Source organism: Nomascus leucogenys, chromosome 7b (genome assembly GCF_006542625.1).
Source record: "Nomascus leucogenys isolate Asia chromosome 7b, Asia_NLE_v1, whole genome shotgun sequence".
Taxonomy (NCBI): Eukaryota; Metazoa; Chordata; class Mammalia; order Primates; family Hylobatidae; genus Nomascus; species Nomascus leucogenys.
In genome coordinates this window covers 68,460,809-68,485,084 of record NC_044387.1, presented here as the reverse complement: position 1 = coordinate 68,485,084, position 24,276 = coordinate 68,460,809, and the positions used below count along the sequence as shown (strand labels likewise).

General features: G+C 43.7%; 1 protein-coding gene across 1 annotated transcript in view; it reads right to left on the bottom strand.

Moving 5' to 3' along the window:
* Positions 1-24,276, bottom strand: part of ARHGAP10 (Rho GTPase activating protein 10) — a 348,170-nt gene that overhangs the window by 239,097 nt on the left and 84,797 nt on the right. Inside the window, exons 2-3 of the mRNA XM_030816218.1 lie at positions 19,192-19,287; positions 19,057-19,118 (exon numbers count right to left, since the gene is read on the bottom strand). Coding sequence (XP_030672078.1) covers positions 19,057-19,118; positions 19,192-19,287 — 158 coding nt within the window. The remainder of the gene's footprint in view (positions 1-19,056; positions 19,119-19,191; positions 19,288-24,276) is intronic.

Below are 24,276 nucleotides of genomic sequence, written 5' to 3'. Positions count from 1 at the left end.
AACCCTGCCTGAGAGGATCATCTTGAGTATCATGGCAATAAAATGCTTTACTTACGCTTATCTTGTATTTTTTAAAAATATACATTTACCATATTTGCAGCCAATCAGAAGTTGGGAAGGAAGGTGGAATGCTGGATAAAAGAATCACAGTTCAAGGAGCTCTCGAGCTGAAGAGAGGGACTCAAAAGTAGGGCCGTTAGGATTTGCCTGGGATAAGCAATCTACAGGATGCTGAAAGGCAACTGCTCAGGTTGCCTCTCGATGTCTCGAGAACAGGTCACATGAATTTCATGCTGGGCTCAAATCTCCTAAAATGTTCTGTTAACTGAAAGTTTAACATAAGCCAATGGAGCCACAAATTGACCCTGTAGCATACACAGGTTACACATACCGCCTGAATCCAAACAAGGTAAGCACTCGACTGCATCCCCCGTCAGATCAGAGCTTACCTCAATAGCATGGTTACCACATTTTAAAAGAACCATTTCCAACTGGGGTAAAGCAGGAATGTAACCAGAATGCTAAAAAGGTTTAGGAGGAAGAAATAAAAAAAACTAGATGTTTCATATGAGTGGGGAGGAAGAGAACATTTAGTGGAAACATGAAAGCTGTCTTTAAATATTTCAATGGGTACTGCATGAGAGAAGAAAAAAAAATCATTCTGATTTGCTTAAAGGGAGCAAAGCCAGGTTTGATGGGTAGAAGCTGTAGAGTAGCAGATTTGGGTTTCCTATCATAGGGACTCAAGAGAACTATAATGCAACAGGCTGCCTGGCAAGGTGGTGACCTCCAGCTCCCTCCACATAACCAAGCAGAGACTAGATGACCCATGACCAAAAGTACCCTCTCACACATGCCTGCACTGGGAGAAAGCTGGCCAAGAGGACAGCAGAGGTCCTCATCCATCTCTATCAATCTGGGATTCTAAATGAGCTGGGAGACACAGAAGTACAAACTACATTTCCATGCTGTAGTTTTGAGAATCATGCTATGACGGCAAACTAGAGAATCCATCAGAACTTCACGATTCAAAGTAAAAAGATTATTATATAACAGTGTAGAGGATTAAAATGTTTCCCACAATTACTCAAGTCTGAAATCCTTTTTCATCAGACATTTGGATGTAAGGATCTTAAATGTCTAAAAAGGAAAGGAAAGTTATGTTATCTTAATCTATCCTCCACAGTCCACGCTAGAGCTAAAAAATCTGTCGAGAATAACAACCAATCTGCAGAGAATCAGACTCTACTGTGGGGAGGAACCACTCCAACAACTTCACATTCCCCCATACTGGAAATCAAAGTCTAAGTTGTGATGTCATAAATTCTAAAGACAATAGGACTTAGGGCCATAACCCCATACTCAGTAAAAACACAACGAAGGCATACCTACATCCTATGATATCTTTAGTAACAATTTTCTAAAGTCCCAGTCTAGGTAAAACTGAGTAAATCAGTATAACTACTAAATCATGCCTTTCTAATTACTCAGTACGAACAAGGATAGGCTGAGTATAGTGAAACAGAAGGAATTTTACATCCGTTCCCCAGAACACTCATTATTTTAAGCCTGGATTCCAAGTGTTTTTGACCCCAGAGGAATGCATAATCTTAGAACAAAGGAATATTTCCCCTATTTTCTCCCATGACCTTCCAGATACTTCCCATTTCATTAAACTAAGGGAAAATTCTGTTTTCCAATTCTAATGTCAAGAATAGCAGCAAAGAACCCATTCAGCAAAAACACAGCTCTTATTTTTCCTTGAAACAGAATCTTAAACGGTGCCTAGAAACTTTATATATACAGAGATAGATAGATAGATAGATAGATAGATAGATAGATAGATAGATAGACAGACAGACAGACAGACAGACAGACAGACAAAGATAGATCCAAACATAAAGGAATCTTTTTCCCAAAATGATCTGTTAAAAAAAAAAGAACTTGCCTCCTGTAAGAGTTAAGAGTCTTCTAAAGGAGTGGACCTTCCCATTATTTTGATCAACAACTGTTTGAGGAATCTTAGCCTAAAACAGCCCTAATCACATTTAGTTTCAGATACTTAGAGATTACTAACAGGACTAAGTTACAAAAACAAGGGGAAGCTAAGAAATTTAAGATATTTAGTTACAATTCCAGAGATGACTTCAAAATTTTGTATTCAGTGATTTTATAAAGCTCACTTTAAAAGGAGTAAGATCAGTGGTTACATTAAGCAAATCATAGCCTGGGCAACAAGGCATAAACCGCATCTCTATAAAGAATACAAAAAATTAGCCAGGCGGGTGGCATGCTTCTGTAGTCTCAGCTACCCAGGAGGCTAAGGTAGGAGGCTAGCTTGAGGCTGGGAGGTTGAGGCTGCAGGGAACAGTGACTACACCACTGCACTCCAGCCCAGGCAACAGAGTTACACCCTGTGAAGAAGAGGAGGAGGAAGAGAAATCATGAAAACATATCCCAGAGTTAAGTTTTTGGTGTGTGTGTGTGTGTGTGTGTGTGTGTGTGTGTGTGTGTGTGTGTGTGTGTGTTTTAAGAGACAAGGGTCTCACTCTGTCATCCAGGCTTGGAGTGCAATGGTGTGATAACAGATCACTACAGCCTCGAAATCGTGGACTCAAACAATCCTCCTGCCTCAGCCTCCTGAGTAGCTGGAATTACGGATTCAAGCCACTGTGCCAGGTTCAGGAATAAGTTTTTTAAAGAGACTGTCCAAATGGGCTGCTAACATGTACTTTTGACTTGAGATCAAATTTCCAGTGAAAGCATCAGAAAGATTTTAAAAGGTGCTATAGCTCAAAGAACTCAGGCAGATATGGCCATCAATGCTCTGGAAAGCTGTACTGAAAAATTCAGAATGTATCCATGATGAATATACTAATCTCAAAGGTGCCAAGAGCTGGGACAAATTTTTTATTAAATAAGTGGGGAAAATGTTTCTAAAATATATGCTGATTTCGCCTATTATTTAATTTTAAATATGGACACATATTTAATCAAATAAATGATGAAGGTAGACATCTGATTATCTAGCAGATGTACACATGCATACCTAAAAGTATACATGTTCAAGTTGTCTAAAAGAATTGTATTATGTTTAATCTTCTGGGAAAATAATGTTGTCTTACAATCAGTCACATATATGAACATCAGTCCTTCTGGGCTGCCCAGCACTTGAAACCCCTTCCTATGTTTGAGGAATTCTCCTTCCCACTGAAGCAAAGTCTACCTCCCACCATAAAAGCCAAAAATGACAGACACTGGCTTGCAGTAAGGTAATGACACCTAGCTAGGGTTCCACTAATGAGATGCTCCAATCCAAGACTTTGATTCAGAAGCTAGTGTTTTAAAAAAAAAAAAAAAAAAAAAAAAAAAACCGGAAAACAAAAAAAAAAAACCAGCGACCAGAGATTCTAGCAAGGTGGCAGCAACTAGTCTAATTTCCAGAAGCAGCAGCAGTTCTTCCAACAGCCACAGGGCAGTGGGGCTCTTGGTGCAAACTGTGGTGTCCACATCCAGTAGCAATAGTGGCATCTGCTCTAAGCCCAGCTCTGTGGTACAATCTGGGCATCATTCCTGGTTCCTCACATCTCTTAAAGATACAACAAGACACCCAATACCCTTTAATGAATTTCCTTTATGTTCAAACTAGCTAGTGCTTGCAACTAAGAATCCAGACTAATAAAGGATTAGTATTTTTTAGAATTTCAGAACCTTATAAACAATCTTACCAAAATGCTTTCGCATTCTTTTCTCTATACTCGTAACACAAGAGTTCCCCTAATTAAACCAACTCATTATCAATTAATTACATCACTCTCCCTCCACACTCACCCTTTGGTACCTCTTTTCTCCATCTATACAGCCTCCCCGGCCTATGCCTTCCCCATCATTCTCGGCTTAAGTTTTAATAGAAACATTAAGATGGCCAATAAAGTTCCCCCACTTTAATACCTGACATAAGAGAAAGAACAAGAGTCAAAAGACTAATGCTTACAAAAAGTGAAAAAGTTTCACAATCGATTTTGCTAAAAGAGCCCTCCAGCAGGGAAAAATAGGAGGCCAACGTGTTTTCATTTTGGCTCTGCCCTAACTAGTCCTATTTTTAGATGACAGAAAATAACAATTTCCTTTTCTTACCTGAATATTCTCAACTATAAAACTAGGAATAATACTTTCTCCCTACCTAAAACAATTTAAAAAAAAAAGAGGCACATCATACTTGAAGCAATTGTAACTTCCCAACAAATCCCAGTATGGTATTTTATTTTCAAGCACAGCTCAAGCTAATCTAATTTTCCCAGTAGAGAAAATAATGTAAAAACGAAATTCAATTTTATGACGGTAATAGCTCAAACTCATTAGCTAAGTACTAGCTTACTTAGTACTTAATGAACCCACGCACAAAGCTCTAACTGGGACATATGTGCTCAAGGGCTATAAATTAATTCCACAGGGTTCAAACTTGAAAAACAGGAGCCAGTTAATAGGAAATGGCTGTTGAATAATGCCTCATTCTTTCAGACCAAAGACAACTCACCTAATAAGCTAGAAACTATGATTTTAAAGTATATATCCCAAATCGACTAGTTCAATTATCACACTTCTGCTTTCATACAGCTAATCCAAGAATAAAATGTCCCCAGTAAGAATTTTATCAACTTTCAATCCTGAACTGTGAAAAACTTGAAACCTAGTCCTATTAAAGAGGATTAAGGCTGAAATTCTGACAACTTCTGGTCTCTCATTTAATTCCCTGAATATCTGCCTATGACCTGGCTCTCTCAAAAAAAAAAAAAAAAAAAAAAAAAAAAAAAAAAAGTTAGGTCAATGTAACACCAAAGTCTACGATTCTCTTAGTATCTATCTTCTATGAACAAGTATGTTAGGGTGTGTTTAACTCCCACAAAAGAAAAGCTAGCATCCATTCTGAAGGACATTAACTGAAAAAAGATAGCAGAAATTTTATTCAGATTATTTAAATCAAACACAATCTACCTGTAAAGATTTGTTTTTAAGTACTCTTAGGAAAAAATGAGAATCGTAAAACAAAAGCTATTGAGTATTTAAGGAATGAGTCTGCCTAATAAGGATGTGCAGCAGATGCTGAAACTTCATCTTCCTTCCCTCTGTGCATAAGGGACAGTAAGAACCTCGCTTCGATATTTTAAACAAAATAAATACTTGGGAAGAATATTATTATGAGACGAAATAAAAACCCCATAGAAATGAAAGTTTCATGAGGCAATTTTGGATTTTTTTTTAGTTTTACATAAGAGAGAATTTTAGTTTCTGAAGTGAATGGTATGACTCAGTGGCACAGCTAGAAATGGAACCTCGTGAATACTAAGGCAATAAATTGTTAAATCAAGAAAATAAAATAGGCCAGGCGCAGTGGCTCATGCCTGTAATCCCAGCACTTTGGAAGGCCAAGGCAGGCAGATCACCTGAGGTCAGGAGTTTGAGACCAGCCTGGCCAACATGGTGAAACCCTGTCTCTACTAAAAATACAAAATTTAGGCAGGCATGGTGGCACATGCCTGTAACCCCAGCTACTCAGGGGGACTGAGGCAGGAAAATCTCTGGAACCTGGGAGGCAGAGGCTGCAGTGAGCCAAGATCCTGCCACTGCACTCCAGCCTGGGCAACAGAGCAAGACTTAAGGGAAAAGGAAAAGAAAAAGAAAATGTGAGAGAAGAAAAGAAACATTCAGAAAAGAATGGCTTTAATCAATGACAAAAGCTTTTCTTTCCAGCCCATCTGTGATGCACGGGTTAAGAGAAAAAAGTGGCAGTCAACAGTAAAAAAGGAGGGGTGCAGGGTTGAGAGACTCTTGGAAACTCATTCTCTACCAGGTGGCCACTAGCTGAGCACTCTGGACAAGGGTTTCCTCACTGTATCCTCAGGTATGAGAACACGGTAGCTCATAGTAGGCACTCAAAATATTTATAAATGAAGTGGGATTCTCCTATAAATTTAGATAATTTAAAGAACAGCATTTCTACATAAAAGCAACATTTTCTGCTTTTGGTGATAATAGTAACCGATGAATGACAATGCTAAGTACCCTGAATCTTTTACTCCAAATGGTTCATTTTTGTTAGTCCAGATCCTCTAAGAAGCAGACACCAAGACAGGATGAGACACACAAGAAATTTATTAGGGGAAACATCTGTGAGAGAAAATGGGGAGGGAGCCAGGGAAGACTGGAGGGGCCATCAGACAGTGATGCAGGTCTGACCCAGGGGAAGGAGACAGGGAAGGAAAGCAGGCCGGGTGGGTGGGTGTGTATGGGTGTGGGGGTGGGTGGATGTGTATGGGTGTGGGAGTGGGTGGGTGGGTGTGTATATGGGTGTGGGGGTGGGTGTGTATTAGTGTGGGGGTGGAGGTGGGGGTGTGGGGGTGTGTGTGTGGTGTATGTGTGTGAGGCTGCAGTGCCGTTCTGGGGGAAGTCTGACAAGGCTGCCGTTAGAAGGCTTGGGACATTCAAACAAGTTGAAACTTAATCCCCAACCTGGCATTATTGAGAGGTGGGGCCTTAAAAGATGAATGGATTCATCCACTGATGAATTAATGGGTTAATGAATTGTATTAATTTTTTTGAGATGCGGTCTCATGCTATCACCCAGACTCTAGAGTGCAGTGGCACAATAATGGCTCTCTGCAGCCTCAACCTCCCAGGCTCAAGCAATCCTCCCACCTCAGCCTCCCACGTAGCTGGGCCTACAGGTGCATGCCACCACCACACCTGACTTCCCCCCGCCCCTGCAGAAATGGGGTCTCATTATGTTGCCCAGACTGGTCTTGAACTCCTGGGCTCAAGCAATCCTCGTGCCTCACCTCCCAAGGTGCTGGGACTACAGGTGTAAGCCACCATTCCCAGCCTAATGAGTTAATGGATTAATGGATTATCACAGAAGTAGACTGGTGACTTTGTAGAAAGAAAAAGGAAGAGATCTGAGTCCCCCAACCTTGGACTTCTCAGCCTCCATAACTGTAAGAAACAAAATCCTTTTATTTACCTAGTTTCAGGTATTCTGTTATAAGCAACAGAAAACAGAAAAACATAGGCAGAACGTGAGAGGCATGGCTTTCACACTAACACAATTGAACCACAGAGCAGCTGGGCCTGATAGTCAGTGTCACTCCTCTTCCCTCTATCTGAGAGGTGCCCATGGCTTCCACAGCTCCGAGACCATGTTTTCCCACTACTTTGGCATTTTCTTGAATCTCTAACACAATCTCTACCACCAACTAAATACATATATCATTGAATCTAATCACCACCAACTGTAAAACACTCCATTATTTTATATCCTACCACAAAAAAATCCTGCTAATGTGTAAATAGCTTAACACTTAGCACTTTTATATATATTGAAAAAGCTCTTTGAAAGGTATGTTTTCATCATGTATCCCTCTTGTGCACAAAGAAGCAAACTACATTTGTTAAGATATTTCTAAAACTTCTTCCGAGTCCAACTCCTCTAAATCACTTTTCATCTCAGTCATCAAAATCTGGTTTTTCCCACATGAATTAGTCTGTTTTCACACTGCTATGAAGTTACTGCTTGAGACTGGGTAATTTATAGACAAAAGATGTTTGATTGACTCACAGTTCCACATGGCTGCAGAGGTCTCAGGAAACTTACAATCTTGGCACAAAGGTGAAGGGGAAGCAGGGCACGTCTTACATGGTGGCAGGAGAGAAATCAAGTTCAGGGTAAACTGCCACTTTTAAACCATCAGCTCTCGTGAGAACTCCCTCACTATAACAAGAACAGCATGGGGAAAACTGGCCCCATGACCCAATCACCTCCCACCAGGTCACTCCCTCAACACACAGGGATTACAATTCAAGGTGAGATTTGGGTGGGGACACAGTGCCAAACCATATCACCACACATATTTTTCCTTTGTGCCACTGAGAATACTGGAGATGCATCATTTCTTCAAAGGGTACTCTAAGGAGCTCCATTCTTGTATCCAGGATCTTCTTCCAAGATGATGGCAGGCACCCACTCTTCGGATACTGATACCAGCACTTCCTTGACCTAACCAGGTCTCAGTGGAAGGTTTTCAAACCACCACCAAGATTCATATTTCTTCCTTAAGTGGTCTGTGGACTGAAATACTGAGGAGCTACAGTTGTCCAAAGAGTAAAAGAGAAGTAACCTCATGTCCCTTTCATGACTGCTGCCTGGTGGATAGCAACTATAAGATACATATCCATTTCACTAATGTTCAAAGGTGGAAGGAAAAATATTATGTCTTACAAAGAGAAAAAGGCAAGGCATAATGTCTTTAGGATACTAGAAGATGTGAAAGATTCTATTTTCATCTCTGTCACGACCTTATTTAGTGAAGTAGAAACTCCACCCTCAATGAGCTCCAATTTCCTCTGGTTTTGTTTTTGTTTTTGTTTTTGTTTTTTTTGAGACAGAGTCTTGCTCTGTCACCCAGGCTAGAGTGCAGTGGCACAATTTCAGCTCATTACAACCTCCGCCTCCCGGGTTCAAGCGATTCTCCTGCCTCAGCCTCCTGAGTAGCTAGGATTACAGGCGCCCGCCACCACGAACGGCTAATTTTTGTATTTTTAGCAGAGACAGGGTTTCACCATGTTGGTCAGGATGGTCATGAACTCCTGACCTCAAGATCCACCCACCTCGGCCTCCCAAAGTGCTGGGATTACAGGCGTGAGCTACCGTGCCTGGACTCCTCTTTAAAAAAAAAAAAAAAAAAAAATTAAGTGGCCAAATATAAGTCTCCCTAAGTTCTCTTCAGTTCTTTGTTTTCATAGCCAAGGCTACACCATCTAATATTTTCATGACATGGTCTGAAGACTGATCCTAGGTACCCTGGCTCATCCCAAAATATTTTCCTAGTAAACAGTAGACTCAGCTGCACACATTCCCAATAATGGAATCACTTCTCTGGATTAGACAATTAAATGAATGGGCTGGTTACATTCTAGGGTCCCTTGTGTGTATGTGGGTGGGTGTGTGTATGTCGGGGCAGTCAGGGGGAAGAAGAGTGCAGAATTGGCTGATTCCTCAGAAGCAGAGAATACACCCTAAGGATATGAAATTCAGGAAATGTAAGTTTCAACAGGGAAGTAGAATCTGATGATGACAAGGCTGGAAGGCCACAGATGATAATGAGTCACCAACAGAGAGGACACTGAGTCACAGGGCAAGGCCTTGCAGGGAAAGGGGTCCAAGAAGGAGACAGGCCTCCTGCCTAAGACAATCTTCACTCATTTTAGAATTTTGATTTGAGTTATTCCTGACTGTGATCTCTATAGGATTCTGAGTCAGTAAATTAAACTCTCAAATGGTACATTCCTGAAAAACAGGTTTTACAAAGACATCCCTATCTGACTGAATAAGAGGCTTACGGGGGGGAAAAGAGAATTGTTAAGAAAAAGCAATGCTGTGCAACTGTAAAGGTCAGTTCCAAGAAGGAAAAAGTCTTCATAAAATTAGGTCACTGACAACTTTTAAACCAAACTGAGAAATGTTTTCACAAATAAGTTCAAGATGAATTTCCTCCATTCTGAATGTGCCTGCCAACAGAAATCCACATAAACTGTAAAAGAACTGATTAAAACAAGCTTCACATGCCATACAAAATATTGTAAATATGATAAGATGAAACTAAAAGCATAATCTTTTTAATGGCATCTAATGCCTTAGGTACTTATCCTATAGGAACTCACAAGCAATATTAAATACAAAGTAAGTAACACTAAAAATCCTACTAAACCTATTCCATTAACACAAACCAGCTATAGTCTCAAATCCTTTGGAAATGAGAAGTGAAAGCTTAGGCTTTCGATCACTATTTTAACCTCCTGACAGGGACACAGTCATCACAAAACAATTTACAGCGTATCCAACTTCCAGACAGATCTAGCCCTAAGGAAAGGATTGCCAGCCAAGATGTCACTAGCACGCTAAGCCAGTAGCTCTGATTTCAGCCTGCTTCAGAATCACCTGGAGAGTTTCATGAGAGACCAGCTGACAGAGTTTCTGACTCAGTAGTTCGGGGGTGGGCCTGAGAATGTGCATTTCTAGCATGTTCCTAAAGTGATGCTGGACCGGGGACCATACTTTGATGACAAGTGCCCTAGGGCATACTACAGAAAGAATAGCATATTTTCTCCTAAAAGGTGGAATGCATTTAACTCATTTTAACCAACATATATATTCTTTTAGTAATACTCTGAAACACTTTTTAAAAAATATTTAGGTAAGTGCAAAAGTTAATTGTGGTTTCAACCGGGTGCGGTGGCTCACATCTGTAATCCCAACACTTTGGCAGACCAAGTCGTGCAGATCACGTGAGGTCACAAGTTCAAGACCAGCCTGGCCAACATGGTGAAACCCCGTCTCTACTAAAAATACAAAAATTAGCCGGGTGTGGTGGCAAGTGCCTATAGTCCCAGCTGCTCAAGAGGCTGAAGCAGGATAATCACTTGAACATGACAGGCAGAGGCTGCAGTGAGCCAAGATCCTACCACTGCACTTCAGCCCGGGAGACAGAGCAAGGCTCCCCTCCTCAAAAAAAAAAAAAAAAAAAAAAAAGGAATTCTGGTTTTGACCATTTAAAAAAAAATGGCAAAAACCGCAATTACTTGTGTACCAACCTAATAGTTTAGAACAAAAATCCGTGTCAAAAGTCCAAAAAGTTATGGAAGAGATTTGAGAGCATGAAAGCATGATGAGAAGGGGGTGCAGTAAAGCACAGGCCAGGGCTGAGAGAGCAGGCATCACATCTTGCCTGCGACGGACCATCTGAATGCTAACAAAAGCCTTTGGTATGCAGCAGCTTAGTACCTTCCCTATAGGGGCAAAAGCTCAGGGCAGGTCACCCAGGAAGTGATCCCGGGCCTGGTATTTTCACAAGGGTAAAGTCTGTGGTAGAGAAAAACAACAGAAAAAGAAAGGGTCTCAAAAGCCTGAAGAGTCTGCATAGGCAAATGGCTTTCCTGCCCAAATGGGGAAAGGAGTGCAGCCGCGGACAAGACACTTCCCCACATCTGCTTAGCAGCTCAGTCTGCCCCCAGCACCCCCAGGATGAGAGGGAGGCGGAACAGCTCCATCTCAGGCACCTTTTGTGCACCATCGGGCAAGCTCCACCTTCTCTCTCCTGGCACTCCCGCTTCCCTGCAGCTTTCCTGAACCTCTGGGTCTCAACCAATTGCCCTTATTTGCCAGAATCCTGAGAAACTGAGCAACCATTTTAGGCTACGGATGAAACTCAATGGTCTGATAAAAGAATACACGTAGAGAAGTAAACGCAATATGAAGGGCTTTTAAAAGAACAACATAAACACTACGGCACTATTTTAAAAGTCATTAGATTCCTGGACAGCTGCCCACCTCAGATAAGTACAACATGTCCTGCCATGCCTGAGAGAACATCTCTGGAATTCTGGCAGCAACACACCACACAGCCCTTTCCTCTGAGAACACACACACAAGTGAATACAGCAGTTGCAGCCACTAACTGTATCAGATCTGGCTCCCCAGGTTGAGTTCTTCACCTCCACAGTCAAGGTTGGCAACATTATCAGCAAAAACTACTCACTCAAAAACACTGTCCTGGCAGGGCACAGTGGCTCACATCTGTAATCCCAGCACTTTCAGAGATCGAGGTGGGTGGATCACCTGAGGTCAGGAGTTTGAGACCAGCCTGCCCAACATGGCGAAACCTCATGTCTACTAAAAATACAACAAATTGGCTGGGCGCAGTGGCTCACACCTGTAATCCCAGCACTATGGGGGGCTGAGGCAGGAAGATCACAAGGTCAGGAGATCGAGACCAACCTGGCTACCACGGTGAAACACTGTTTCTACTAAAAATACAAAAAAAATTAGCCGGACATAGTGGCACACGCATGTAGTCCCAGCTACTCAGAAGGCTGAGGCAGGAGAAACGCTTGAACGCAGGAGGCGGAGGTTGCAGTGAGCTGAGATCGCACCACTGCACTCCAGCCTGGGCAACAGAGCAAGACTCCATCTCAAAAAAAAAAAAAAAAAAAAAATACAAAAAATTAGCCAGGCATGGTGGCAGGTGCCTGTAATCCCAGCTACTGGGGAAGCTGAGGCAGGAAAATCGCTTGAACCTGGGAGGCAGAGGTTGCAGTGAGCTGAGATCATGCCACTGTACTCCAGCCTGGGCAACAAGAACGAAACTCCATCTCAAAAAAAAAAAAAAAACACTGTCTTGACTTTTTAAAGGGTGAGGCATGTGTATTCATAGAAATTATACTTCTTTGAGTGTGGAGGGAAACACTGACTTTTTTTCTTAGACTGGCAATTGCTCTACTTCTCTCTCCAACAATTCATTTTAGCAGGAACAAAGCTGGACATTGTTGGGGGAAAAGGAAGGGGCTATGCAAACATATCCTTCCCTCTTTTCGAAATTTCAACAGTTTCCCCTCAAGGAGGAAACTAGACATAGCTAAGGCTCATCCTTCAACTTGGCCCAGATATCACCTCTCCAAGATGCCTTCCCTGAATTCCTCAATCACTTGATTACCACGAAGCATGTTGGAAATTACATGCCTTCTTTCAGCCATCTCCTCCAATGGATGAATCACTACTTATGTCTTTATCTTTATAGCATGTGGCACAGTGCTCGGCATGTGGCAGGCACACACTATTTGTTGAACTGTATACCTAATACAGCCTATTTAGGTATAGAGATGAGGCGTATGAACACATATAACTGGTGGCTCAAAACCAACAGGGATTGTTTAGCATACACACAGATGACTTTATCCCTTAAAACCTAAAGTCCCGGCCAGGCGCGGTGGCTCACGCCTGTAATCCCAGCACTTTGGGAGGCAGAGACGGGCGGATCACGAGGTCAGGAGATCGAGACCATCTTGGCTAACACGGTGAAACCCCATTTCTACTAAAAATACAAAAAATTAGCCGGGCGTGTTGGCGGGCGCCTGTAGTCCCAGCTACTCGGGAGCCTGAGGCAGGAGAATGGCGCAGGGAAGGCGGAGCTTGCAGTGAGCTGAGATCGCGCCACTGCAGTCCAACCAGGGGGACACACCGAGACTCCGTCTCAAAAAAAAAAAAAAAAAACCTAAAGTCCCATCTTACCCTTAAGATTCAGAAAGCTTTTTAAAATAGTTGACATTACTGTTTGCCTTCTAAAATAGACATATGTAGTTTTAACATCTTAATGACTCAGTCTTAATTATGAATATCCAATTATTACTATTATGCTGCACCATTATTCAATTTAGGATTTCAGAAAACACTAAACTAATTGCTTTTAAAGATAAAGTGGCACAGTGGCTTATGCCTGTAATCCCAGCACTTTGGGTGAACGAGGCGGGCAGATCACAAGGTCAAGAAATCGAGATCATCCTGGCCAACATGGTGAAACCCCATCTCTACTAAAAATACAAAAATGAGCTGGACGTGGTGGTGCATGCCTGTAGTCCCCGCTACTCGGGAGGCTGAGGCAGGAAAATCGCTTGAACCCAGGAGGTGGAGGCTGCAGTGAGCTGAGATCGCACCACTGCACTCAGGCCTGGTGACAGAGCGAGACTCCGTCTCAAAAAAAAAAAAAAAAAAAAAAAGATTAAGTGACCACTATGAAATCCTTGGAACCGATTTTAGACTACTTCTATCTCCATTTTACAGTCATTTTGCACTCCTTTCTTAATCTGTGGCTTTTAACATGCTGATGGTTTATAAAACTTTTAAGTTAAAAAAATTTTAAGTAAAACAAGAGTCTTTCAAAGTTCTCAGAATGTACTGGCAACCATTTTAGCTGCTTAAAGACATTCCTTTTCTCCTTGTCCAGGTGTCGGGGTATGGGCTTGCTAAACTACACAAAGGCCCTCTGCTGTGTCTCCACCCCACAAACTCTAGCTCCAATACTTCTTCCATAAACCCTTTCCTAACAGCCACAAGCTTAGGGGCTGCCCACTCCATGTGAGCCACACTATCTTTGCTGGCGCACTTTGTATATTGTTTTCTTTTCCCATTCCTTGTCTGAAGCACTTAGTATAGGCTATTTAATTAGCTCTTTACCACTTACTCTCCAGTATCACACTGGAAATTTCTTGAAGCAAGTATCTATTCTTACTCAAAAGTTTCAGGCGAGTGTTCGGTAATGCATCAGTTATGTTTTAGTAAGCATTCAAAGGTATTTAAAGAAACAAAGGTAGCCACAGTGATTCCACTTTAAAAAAAAAAAAAAAAGTGATCACTATCAAGATGAGAAGTACCCAAACAATGTCAATATGGGTTAAGTATCCAACTGTTCAACTTTTACTAATTTCATTATTGCAACTCACTGATAACTTAGGAAAGTACTATTTTAAAGGTTTCTGAGGCACATATAAAAGGATCAGGAATTCTTGCAAAGGAGAAAAAAAGCGGATGGGGAGAAGAGCCTATAGATTTAAAGTGACTTGGAAATGTATCAATCAAATGTATTATGTTTGGACTCAGATTCAAACAGACCAACTGTTATTGAGGGCGGGAGTTGGGGAGGGAAAGAGAGACAGAATTTGAATGAGTATCAGGAAAACTTGAATATGACCTAATTTTTCACAAAATTAAGAAATTACTGATTATGATAAAGATACTGTGTTTTTTAAGTGTCTGCTTTTTGAGATATATACTGAAGTGAATGAAACTGGGCTTTCTGTCAAAATAATGAGGATAGCATGGGGTCAAGGGGAGTAAGGATCACAGGAGAAACGAGACTGGTCTGAGGCTGGGTGTCGAGTCTGTGTAGTTTCATTGTATATTTCTCTCGACTTTGGTACATGTTTGAAATTTTCCAAGCTAAAAAGGAAGAAAGCATTAGGAGGTGTCCTGTTAATTCCGTGGTTGGCTGTGGCTGCCACCCACCCCAGCTTTGGACAGCGTCCTGCTTTCCAGCAGGTGTTTCTGTTCCCACAATGAGTTGTGTATGACACACCACATCACTCCTAAGGTTCATGGCCTCATACAGACACCACCCTATTCTCGTTCCTACCCTGCATGGGAACTCAACCTTGTCTAACACAGAGACCCTATCAACCTCCATCACAGCTGGAGCTTAAACCAGTCAGTTGCCTAACAACAGCTCTGCAAACCATGCTGTCTACTCCACACAGCCTGGAACCAAAGCCATGTTCCCGTTTTTGGACCTCATCACTCTATTTCAAGGAACCTAAAACAGCAACAGAATACTGAGCCTGACAATGGTCACATGCTATTTCTGTAGAGCTAAAATCCAGCACCACTCTGCTCAGAACTTTTCTTCCAGACACCAGGATGATGCCCTTTGTGCAGTATCCTACTGAAAAGGCAGTCAGCACCTCACCACTCCAGATATGCTGTAGCCCCGCCCCACCTGGCTGCTTGCCCTGTATTGTTTTGTAGCATTTTTCACTGCCTGCCAATGGATTACAGGTTTATTTCTACTTCACTACCCCCCCCCCCAGAATCTAACCTCCATGAAGGCAGGGACTTTTGCTTTGCCTTTACCTATGACCTGAGATTCTCAACAGCAACTGGAACATAAAAAGAGATCAATAGGTATGTGCTCAATGTTCAGGATGCCAGGAAAGCACAACTATCAAAGAGGGTTAAGAAAAAAAAATTGAGGCCGGGCGCGGTGGCTCACGCTTGTAATCCCAGCACTTTGGGAGGCCGAGGCGGGCGGATCACGAGGTCAGGAGATGGAGACCACGGTGAAACCCCGTCTCTACTAAAAATACAAAAAAAAAAATTAGCCAGGCATGGTGGCGGGCGCCTGTAGTCCCAGCTACTCAGAGAGGCTGAGGCAGGAGAATGGCATGAACCCGGGAGGCGGAGCTTGCAGTGAGCCGAGATCGCGCCACTGCACTCCACCCTGGGTGACAGAGCGAGACTCTGTCTCAAAAAAAAAAAAAAGAAAAAAAAATTGACACTATTAACATAAACTAAGAACATGTACCTCACCAGCCCACACATCTGCTCCATGTACTAGAAAGGTGATGTCATGGCACTATTTTTATCACCATCTTATTTAGTCTTTCCTAAATAGCTGAAAAATTGATGACTACAGGATCACGTGAATAATGATTCTGTCAGTGTGTGCCAGAAAAACCTCATGGGACCACAGTGCCTTCACACACCCTCTACAGTATCTACAATATATACACACAAATTACCTCAAAATTTAGGAACGAGTGCAAATTATATTAGGGCTTTCTTTTTTTTTTTTGAGACGGAGTCTCGCTCTGTTGCCCAGGCTAGAGTGCAGTGGCACAATCTCGGCTCACTGCAAGCTCTGCCTCCCAGGTTCACACCATTCTCCTGCCTCAGCCTCCCGAGTAGCTAGGACTACAGGTGCCCGCCACCACGCCTGGCTAATTTTTTTGTATTTTTAGTAGAGATGGGGTTTCACCGTGTTAGTCAGGATGGTCGCAATCTCCTGACCTTGTGATCCACCCACCTCAGCCTCCCAAAGTGCTGGGATTACAGGCGTGAGCCACCACACCCGGCCTTATTAGGGCTTTTGAGGACATACGTCTCTGTCATTTTTCTTTTTTTTTTTTTTTTTTTTTTTGAGATGGAGTCTCACTCTGTCACCCAGGCTGGAGTGCAATGGTGCCATCTCAGCTCACTGTAACCTCCACCTTCCGGGTTCAAGTGATTCTCCTGCCTCAGCCTCCCAAGTAGCTGGGACTACAGGTGCCCACCACAACACCCAGCTAATTTTTGTACTTTTAGTAGAGGCAGGGTTTCACCAGGTTGGCCAGGCTGGTCTCAAACTTCTGACCTCAGGTGATCCACCCACCTCAGCCTCCTAAAGTGCTGGGATTACAGGCATCAGCCACTGCACCCGGCCCTCTTTCACTTTTTAAATCCAAATCAGTGTCCTCCCGCAGCCCTAGCCAACATAAACCCCCACCAGCCACCACCCAGAAAATTAGAGTGACACCTATGAAACCAGCTGCAGTGACAGGGAGGGCAGTTCAGAGTGCCTGCTTCTTAACACATACCAGCTCTACCTCCTAGATGCCATGTTATCTAGGGCAAGGTAATGTGCCTCACTTTCCTCATCTGTTAAATGGGGAACAATAGCAGAATCTATCTCACAGGGTTGATGTGAGAATTCAGTGACTTAGTATTAGGTAAACAGCTTTGAACAGCTCCTGGCTGATATGGTTTGGCTCTGTGTCCCCACCCAAATCTTACATGAAAGCATAAACTCCATAATCCCCACGTCAAGGGCAGGACCAGGTGGAGGTAATTGGATCATGGGGGTGGTTTCCCCCATGCTGTTCTCATGATAGTGAGTTCCTGTGAGATCTGAAGGGTCTATAAGCATCTGGCATTTCCCCTGCCTGCACTCAACTCCATCCTGCCACCTTGTGAAGAAGGGGCCAGCTTCTCCTTTGCCTTCCACCATTACTGTAAGTTTCCAGAGGCCTCCCCAGCAATGCAGAACTGTGAGTCAATTAAACCTCTTTCCTTTATAAATTACCCAGTCTCAGGTATTTCTTCATAGCAGTGTGAGAACGGACTAATACACTGGCACACAGTCAAGGTAAACCAACTTAGCTAATATGTCGAGTATTATTTCTACCACATCTAAACCCACTCATACACTTACACCGTAACATAATTCTAGATAGTACTCATTTTCAAGAATATAGAAAAAATAATCTGTATTTGTTTTTTTGAGACAGAGTCCCACTCTGTTGCCAAGTTTGGAGTGCCGTGGTTCACTCTCAGCTCACTGCAACCTCCATCTCCCGGGTTCAAGCGATTCTCTTGACTCAGCCTCCCAAGTAGCTGGGATTACAGGCGCATGCCACTACACCCAGCTAATTTTTTTGTATTTCTAGTAGAGACGGGGGTTTCACCAAGTTGGCCAGGCTGGTCTCGAACTCCTGACCTCAGGTGACCCGCTCGCCTCAGCCTCCCAAAGTGCTGGGATTACAAGCATGAGCCACCTCGCCCAGCCTGAATCTGTGTTTTTTTTTAAGCCTGAAATAAACGGTGAGAATAGATGGTGTGTCACAACCTGGTAGCAATTCTGCTGTAAATCTGGTTTAATTAAAGAATATCATTAGGAAGGTAATGTAAGCTTTTAAGAAAAGCAGGCAATTATTCAATAACCCCAAAATTTACAGTTGAGTGCAAATGAGATCATACACTCAAGGCACTCAGCACAGCACTGCATATGAAGAGCACCCCGTGGGGGACAGCTGTTTTTTGTTTTTTGTTTTGTTTTTTCTTCTTTTTGAGACAGGGTCTTGCTCTGTCACCCAGGCTGGAGGGCAGTGGCACAATCTCGGCTCACTGCAACCTCAGCCTCCCGGGCTCAAGTGATCCTTCCACCTCAGCCTCCTGAGTAGCTGGAACCATGGGCACATGCCACCATGCCTGGCTAGTTTTTGTATTTTTGTAGATATGGGGTTTCACCATGTGGGCCAGGCTGGCCTCGAACTCCTGAGCTTGTGCAATCCACCCACCTCAGCCTCCTAAAGGGCTAGAATTTCAGGCAAGACCCACCATGCCTGGCCAAGGGTAGTTGTTCTCATTCTTGTTATGATCACGTATCTTGATGCAAAGTGGGATCTCAAAGACCTCCAAGGCGCAACTTCTCTCCCTTTCCACGCAGCCTAGAAATCTACAGGGGTATGAGTCAGGCACTAACATCGCCCAGCTGTCCTCTGTTTCTACGTAAGCTTTTCTGCTTTTATCCCCCTGATATATTAAGCTTCTGCATGAGAGCCTACATAAATGAAAGTGCTCTGCTGCAACAAAAAGCTAGAAAGCAGTGATGTAGTCTCACTGTCCACTTTACAGATGAAGAAGCAAGGCCTTGGGTCGAGAGGTCCAGCAGCTTCTTCAAGTTCTGACCGTGGTCTGCACCCTCATGGAACTAGAAACCGGGGCTCCGGAAACCTCATCTTTCCATTACAATGCACTACTGTACTCAGAGATAAATGCTTCACAACTTCTACCAGAACTAGCTTCCAAACCCAGATTTTTCCCCCTTGAAAGCTGACTTATTAATTTACACCCTCTCAACTCACCATAATTTCTCTCTGTTCCTCCAGATTCTTCAAAAAATTTGAAAATTCACGTAAAGAAGCATCTGTAAGAAGAAAGGAGTGATTATTTGGTGGCCATGGCAAAGGAAAACAAACCAAAATATCATGTTTAATTACCTATGCATCGTTCATCATCTGTCACAGCATCACCAATAAACTCAAACTTAAAGTCTCTGAGTGAATGAGCAAACTTCCGCTGGGCCACTGACAGACCTAGAAAGAAAAGTATAATGATGACTTGGGTTCTTGCTTTAAGTCAAGGCATAAAAGAAATTTACTCCTCCTAAAATTGGTAAAGCTGTAGAGCTCTCCTCCACTCAATCTATGAGAAGGCGTGACCCAACTCCCTTGCCAAATGGCCCGCCATCTTCAACCTGGCACGCTCCAGGTAGCCTCTGCCTTCTAGTTTATACCCTGCCACAGAACAGATGCTGGAGAAATGTTTATTCCCTCCCCTACCTCCTTCTTCCTCAGATCTGATTATTTCACATTGTTCCATAAAGTATTCTCCCTTTCTCTGCTCACTCCAGTCAGGACTTGCCCAATTCTAAAGTTCAGGCTGTGATTAGGAACACACACACCTGATAGTGGCTTGATGCGATCTGGCTGCCTGCCATGGTTTCAGACATAAGAAACTCAAAAGCCCAAGGTCAGCCAACCAGCTGCTCTTAACCAATTGCCAAATAACCACTCCAGCCAGCCAGAGAAATCCAGAAGATTCAAAAAGAATGTTCATAGAAAACAGCATCAGAGAGGTAACTGAAGGCCAAGAAGAAATGGTAGGAAGAATTAAGTCTGCAAAAGACCTACAGAGGTCCTCATCTTAATTGGAGATTAATAGTGGAAAACTCTACTTCTAAAATAGGCTAACATTTATTTTACAGGCCTTGCACCATGCTAGGTGATACACATTTCATTTCATTCAAAAATTCTCAAGAGATATATAAAGATTATTATATCATTTTACAAACAAAGAAGCCAAACCTCAAAGATGTTGAGTAATTTGCATAAGGTTGGCACAGCTACAAACAATAGCAGCAAAGGCTTGCTTCTTCTTCAGAACCACTGGTCCAAAGGCCACGGCCTGAGCAGTATACAATCCTGCCTCTGGTTTAAAGCACTTTCTAAGAAGGTGTTCACTGATTTCTGCACTTCGCACAGCTGCTGTCTTCCTGTGTGTCTCCTTCACACATTACTTTCATAATCAAGACTGAGTCATATTATGGTAATAAAATTGTTTAATAGACTGTTTTTAGAGCAGTTTTAGGTACACAGTAAAACTGAGCTGAAGATACAAAGGTTCCCCATATAGCCTCTGCTCCACCACGTGCACAGCCTCTAACCTTTTCATCATTCCCCACTGTCAGTTTTTGAAACTTCATTTTTCCTCTAATTCATGTTTATCATGCTGTTCTCAATTTTTTTAAATAATATGTAAACACTGAAAGACCTAAGTATGAAAAGGCAAAACTGTAAAACTTTTGGATCATCCAGGATTGTAATTTCTTACACCTAAAGTATAGAAGAAAAGCACCAAGCATAAAGTGAAATGGAATGGATTGCAAGCATGGACCAATCCTTCAGCCCTCCTTGCAGGCACATCTCAGTGCACTGACATTACAGCTCCTCCCATGGAAACTCATCTATTTCCCACCCCTTGAACCTGGGCTAGTCTTGTAGCCAATAGAATACAGAGAAAGTGACACTGTGCCAATTCAGAGCCTCCACCTCAAAGAATGTTACACACCTCTGCTCCACTCTCACGGAACCCTCAGTCCTCCATGAGAACAAGCCCAGGCTCGCCGGCTCACTGATGAATGACTCCTGGCTCAGTGGCCCCCTATAGTTGCCGCAGCAGCAGCCCACCAGCCAGCCAGCCAGCCAGCCTGCAGAGGCAGAGCTTCCCTGTACATGCATGAGGCCGTTCAGAGGGACATGTAACTGCCCAGTGAGTAAAGCACACACTGGAATAAATGGCTGTTGTTTTAGCCATTAGGTTTGGGGGTAATTGAAAAGACAACTGATAAACAAAAATTAATAAAATTTGGTTGTGTTAAAATGTAAAATATGGCCAGTGTGGTGGTTCACACCTGTCATCCCAGCACTTTGGAAGGCCAAGGTGGGCAGATCACTTGAGGCCAGGAGTTTGAGACTAGCCCGGCCAACATGGTGAAACCCTATCTCTACTAAAATTACAAAAATTAGCTGGGCATGGTGTTGCACGCCTTTAATACCAGCTACTTGGGAGGCTGAGGCATGAGAATCACTTGAACCTAGGAGGAGAAGGTTGCAGTGAGCCAAGATCATGCCACTGCACTCCAGCCTAGACAATAGAGGAGACCCTGTCTCAAAAAAAAAAAAAAAAAAAAACTGGCCGAGGTAGCCCACGCCTGTAATCCCAGCACTTTGGGAGGCCAAGGCAGGTGGATCACCTGAGGTCAGGAGGTGGAGACCAGCCTGGCCAACACAGTGAAACCCCGTCTCTATTAAAAACACAAAAATTAGCCGGGCGTGGTGGTGGTTGCCTGTAGTCCCAGCTACTACTCAGGAGGCTGAGGCAGGAGAATCACTTGAACCCAGGAGGCGGAGGTTGCAGTGAGCCAGGATCACACCACTGCACTCCAGCCTGGGTGAGAGAATTAGACTGTCTCAAAAAAATAAAGTAAATAAATAAAATAACTTAGTTCCTAATGTAAACCAGGCAAACATACAAGTGTTCTCTAAGATCTAGACACACTGGTTGCTCTTGGTTCACACGTGCCAAACTCACTCCAGTCTGAAAACCTTTACTTGCTGTTCCCTGAGCCCACATCTTTACTGGCCCACTCCTCCAACACCATGGCTCGGCTCAAGAATCCTCCCTACCTCAGCCTTCCTAGGATAGGGCTAGTCCTAGGCACTGTGGCCCTCTCCATTCTACTGCCGTCTTATTTCCTTCATAGCACTTATTCACCCAAATTTATTTAGTCAATGTTTGCGCATTGTCACCTATCTTCTCACTCCAGAACCTCATTTCCCTGAAACGACGGCTGTCAGTCTTGTGCTTCTCTACATCCCTGAAACAGCAGCCAAAACTGTAAATAAGATACAACGGGCTGGGCATGGTGGCTCAGGCCTATAATTCCAGCACTCTGGGAGGCCCAGACGGGCGGGCCAACCTGGCCAACATGGTGAAACCCCATCTCTACTAGAAATACAAAAGGTAGCCAGGCGTGGTGGCAGGTGCCTGTAGTCCCAGCTACTCAGGAGGCTGAGGCAGGAGAATGGCGTGAACCCAGGAGGCAAAGCATGCAGTGAGCTGAGATAGCGCCACTGCACTCCAGCCTGGGCGACAGAGCGAGACTCCATCTCAAGAAAAAATAAAATAAAATAAAATAAAAAATAAAATAAAAATAAAAATAAAAAATAAAAAGATATAGGATGATTTTTATTTCAGGTACCAATTTCCAAATATTGATAGTTTGTGGGTTTACAATTTTTAGTAGTTACATAGACATTATTCTATTTTGCTGTTTGCTTTGCCAGATCGCAACAGGATCTTGTTTATATGTGTACATTTACACATAATATATACGAACATGTATGTTTATATTTACTTACCTATGTCTTTTTTATATATTGCTATGAATAGACTGGCGTAAACTATATATTCTTCCATTGGAGCTGTTTCATTATTTTATCCAAAATTACTAGATCAAAGGCTGCAGGTTATTTTAAAGATGGTGTTTCATATGGTCAGAATAGTAGGTTCTCTGGAAAGTTAAAACTTAAATGCACCAATTTTTCAGCATTTCATGCCTAATTTCATTAGTTGAAAATGTTTGTAACAGATTAAATTGGGGCTCATTTGCATAACCAACCTGATGTATTTCTCCCTATGTAAATAGCATGCTTTGTACCTGTGCTAAGAATTATAGTTATATCATTTCTTCATTTTAAAATATAAGCATTTCCCTTCCTTCCTTCCTTTCTTTCCTTCTTTCCTTCTTTCTTTCTTTTTTCCCCTCTGTGGCCCACACTGCAATCTACTCGGCTCGCTGCTGCCCCGCACCGCGGACTGCCTGCGACTGCCGGCGCGAGCCACCACCGCTGCCTGCTTTTTCTCCTTTGGCTGCAGCCGCGGTTTCGCCATGTTGGCCACGCTGGTCTCCAGCTCCTGACCCGGAATGCTCTGCCCGCCTCGGCCTCCCGAGGTGCTGGGACTGCAGACGGAGTCTCGCTCACTCGGTGCTCCGTGTTGCCCGGGCTGGAGTGCGGTGGCGTGGTCTTGGCTCGCGGCAGCCTCCGCCTCCCAGCCGCCTGCCTTGGCCTACCAGGGTGCTGGGATTGCAGCCCCTGCCCGGCCTCCCCATCTGGGAAGTGAGGAGCGCCTCTGCCCGGCCACCCATCGTCTGGGAAGTGAGGAGCGCCTCTGCCCGGCCGCCCATCGTCTGGGAAGTGAGGAGCACCTCTGCCCGGCCGCCCCGTCTGGGAAGAAGTTAGGAGCATCTCTGCCCGGCCGCCCCGTCTGGGAAGAAATGAGCAACGCGTCTACCCGGTCGCCCCCTCTGGGAAGTGAGGAGCGCCTCTGCCCGGCCGCCCCGTCTGGGAATAAATGAGGAGCACCTCTGCCCGGCCGCCCCGTCTGGGAAGAAGTGAGGAGCACCTCTGCCCGGCCGCCCCATCTGGGAAGAAGTGAGGAACGTCTCTGCCTGGCCGCCCCGTCTGGGAAGTGAGGAGCGCCTCTGCCCAGCCGCCCCGTCTGGGATGTGGGGAGCGCCTCTGCCCGACCGCCCCGTCTGGGAGGTCTACCATGGAGGCCAGAAGCAATGTGGGGGCTGGACGTGGTGGCTCACGCCTGTGGTCCCAGCACTCTGGGGGGCCAAGGTGGGTTGATCACTTCAGGCTAGGAGTTCGAGACCAGTCTGGCCAACATGGCAAAACATATGAAAAATACAACAGACAAACCAACCAACCAACCCAGTGACAACAAAACAGGTCTACCCTGGAGTCATACTCTAATTTTTTCTATTTTCCTCCCTTTCTGATCCTTTATCCCACTTTCTTTTTCTTCCTCTTCCTTCTCCTTCTTCTTTGTCAAATAGAGGATTGAGTTATTATCACTGATCCATATAAAGTCCCTCTCTCATTTAAATTCCCACCCCCCATTTCTATTCCCCGACTTCCCATGTGCAACCTTCCTAATATGTTTGATATGCATCT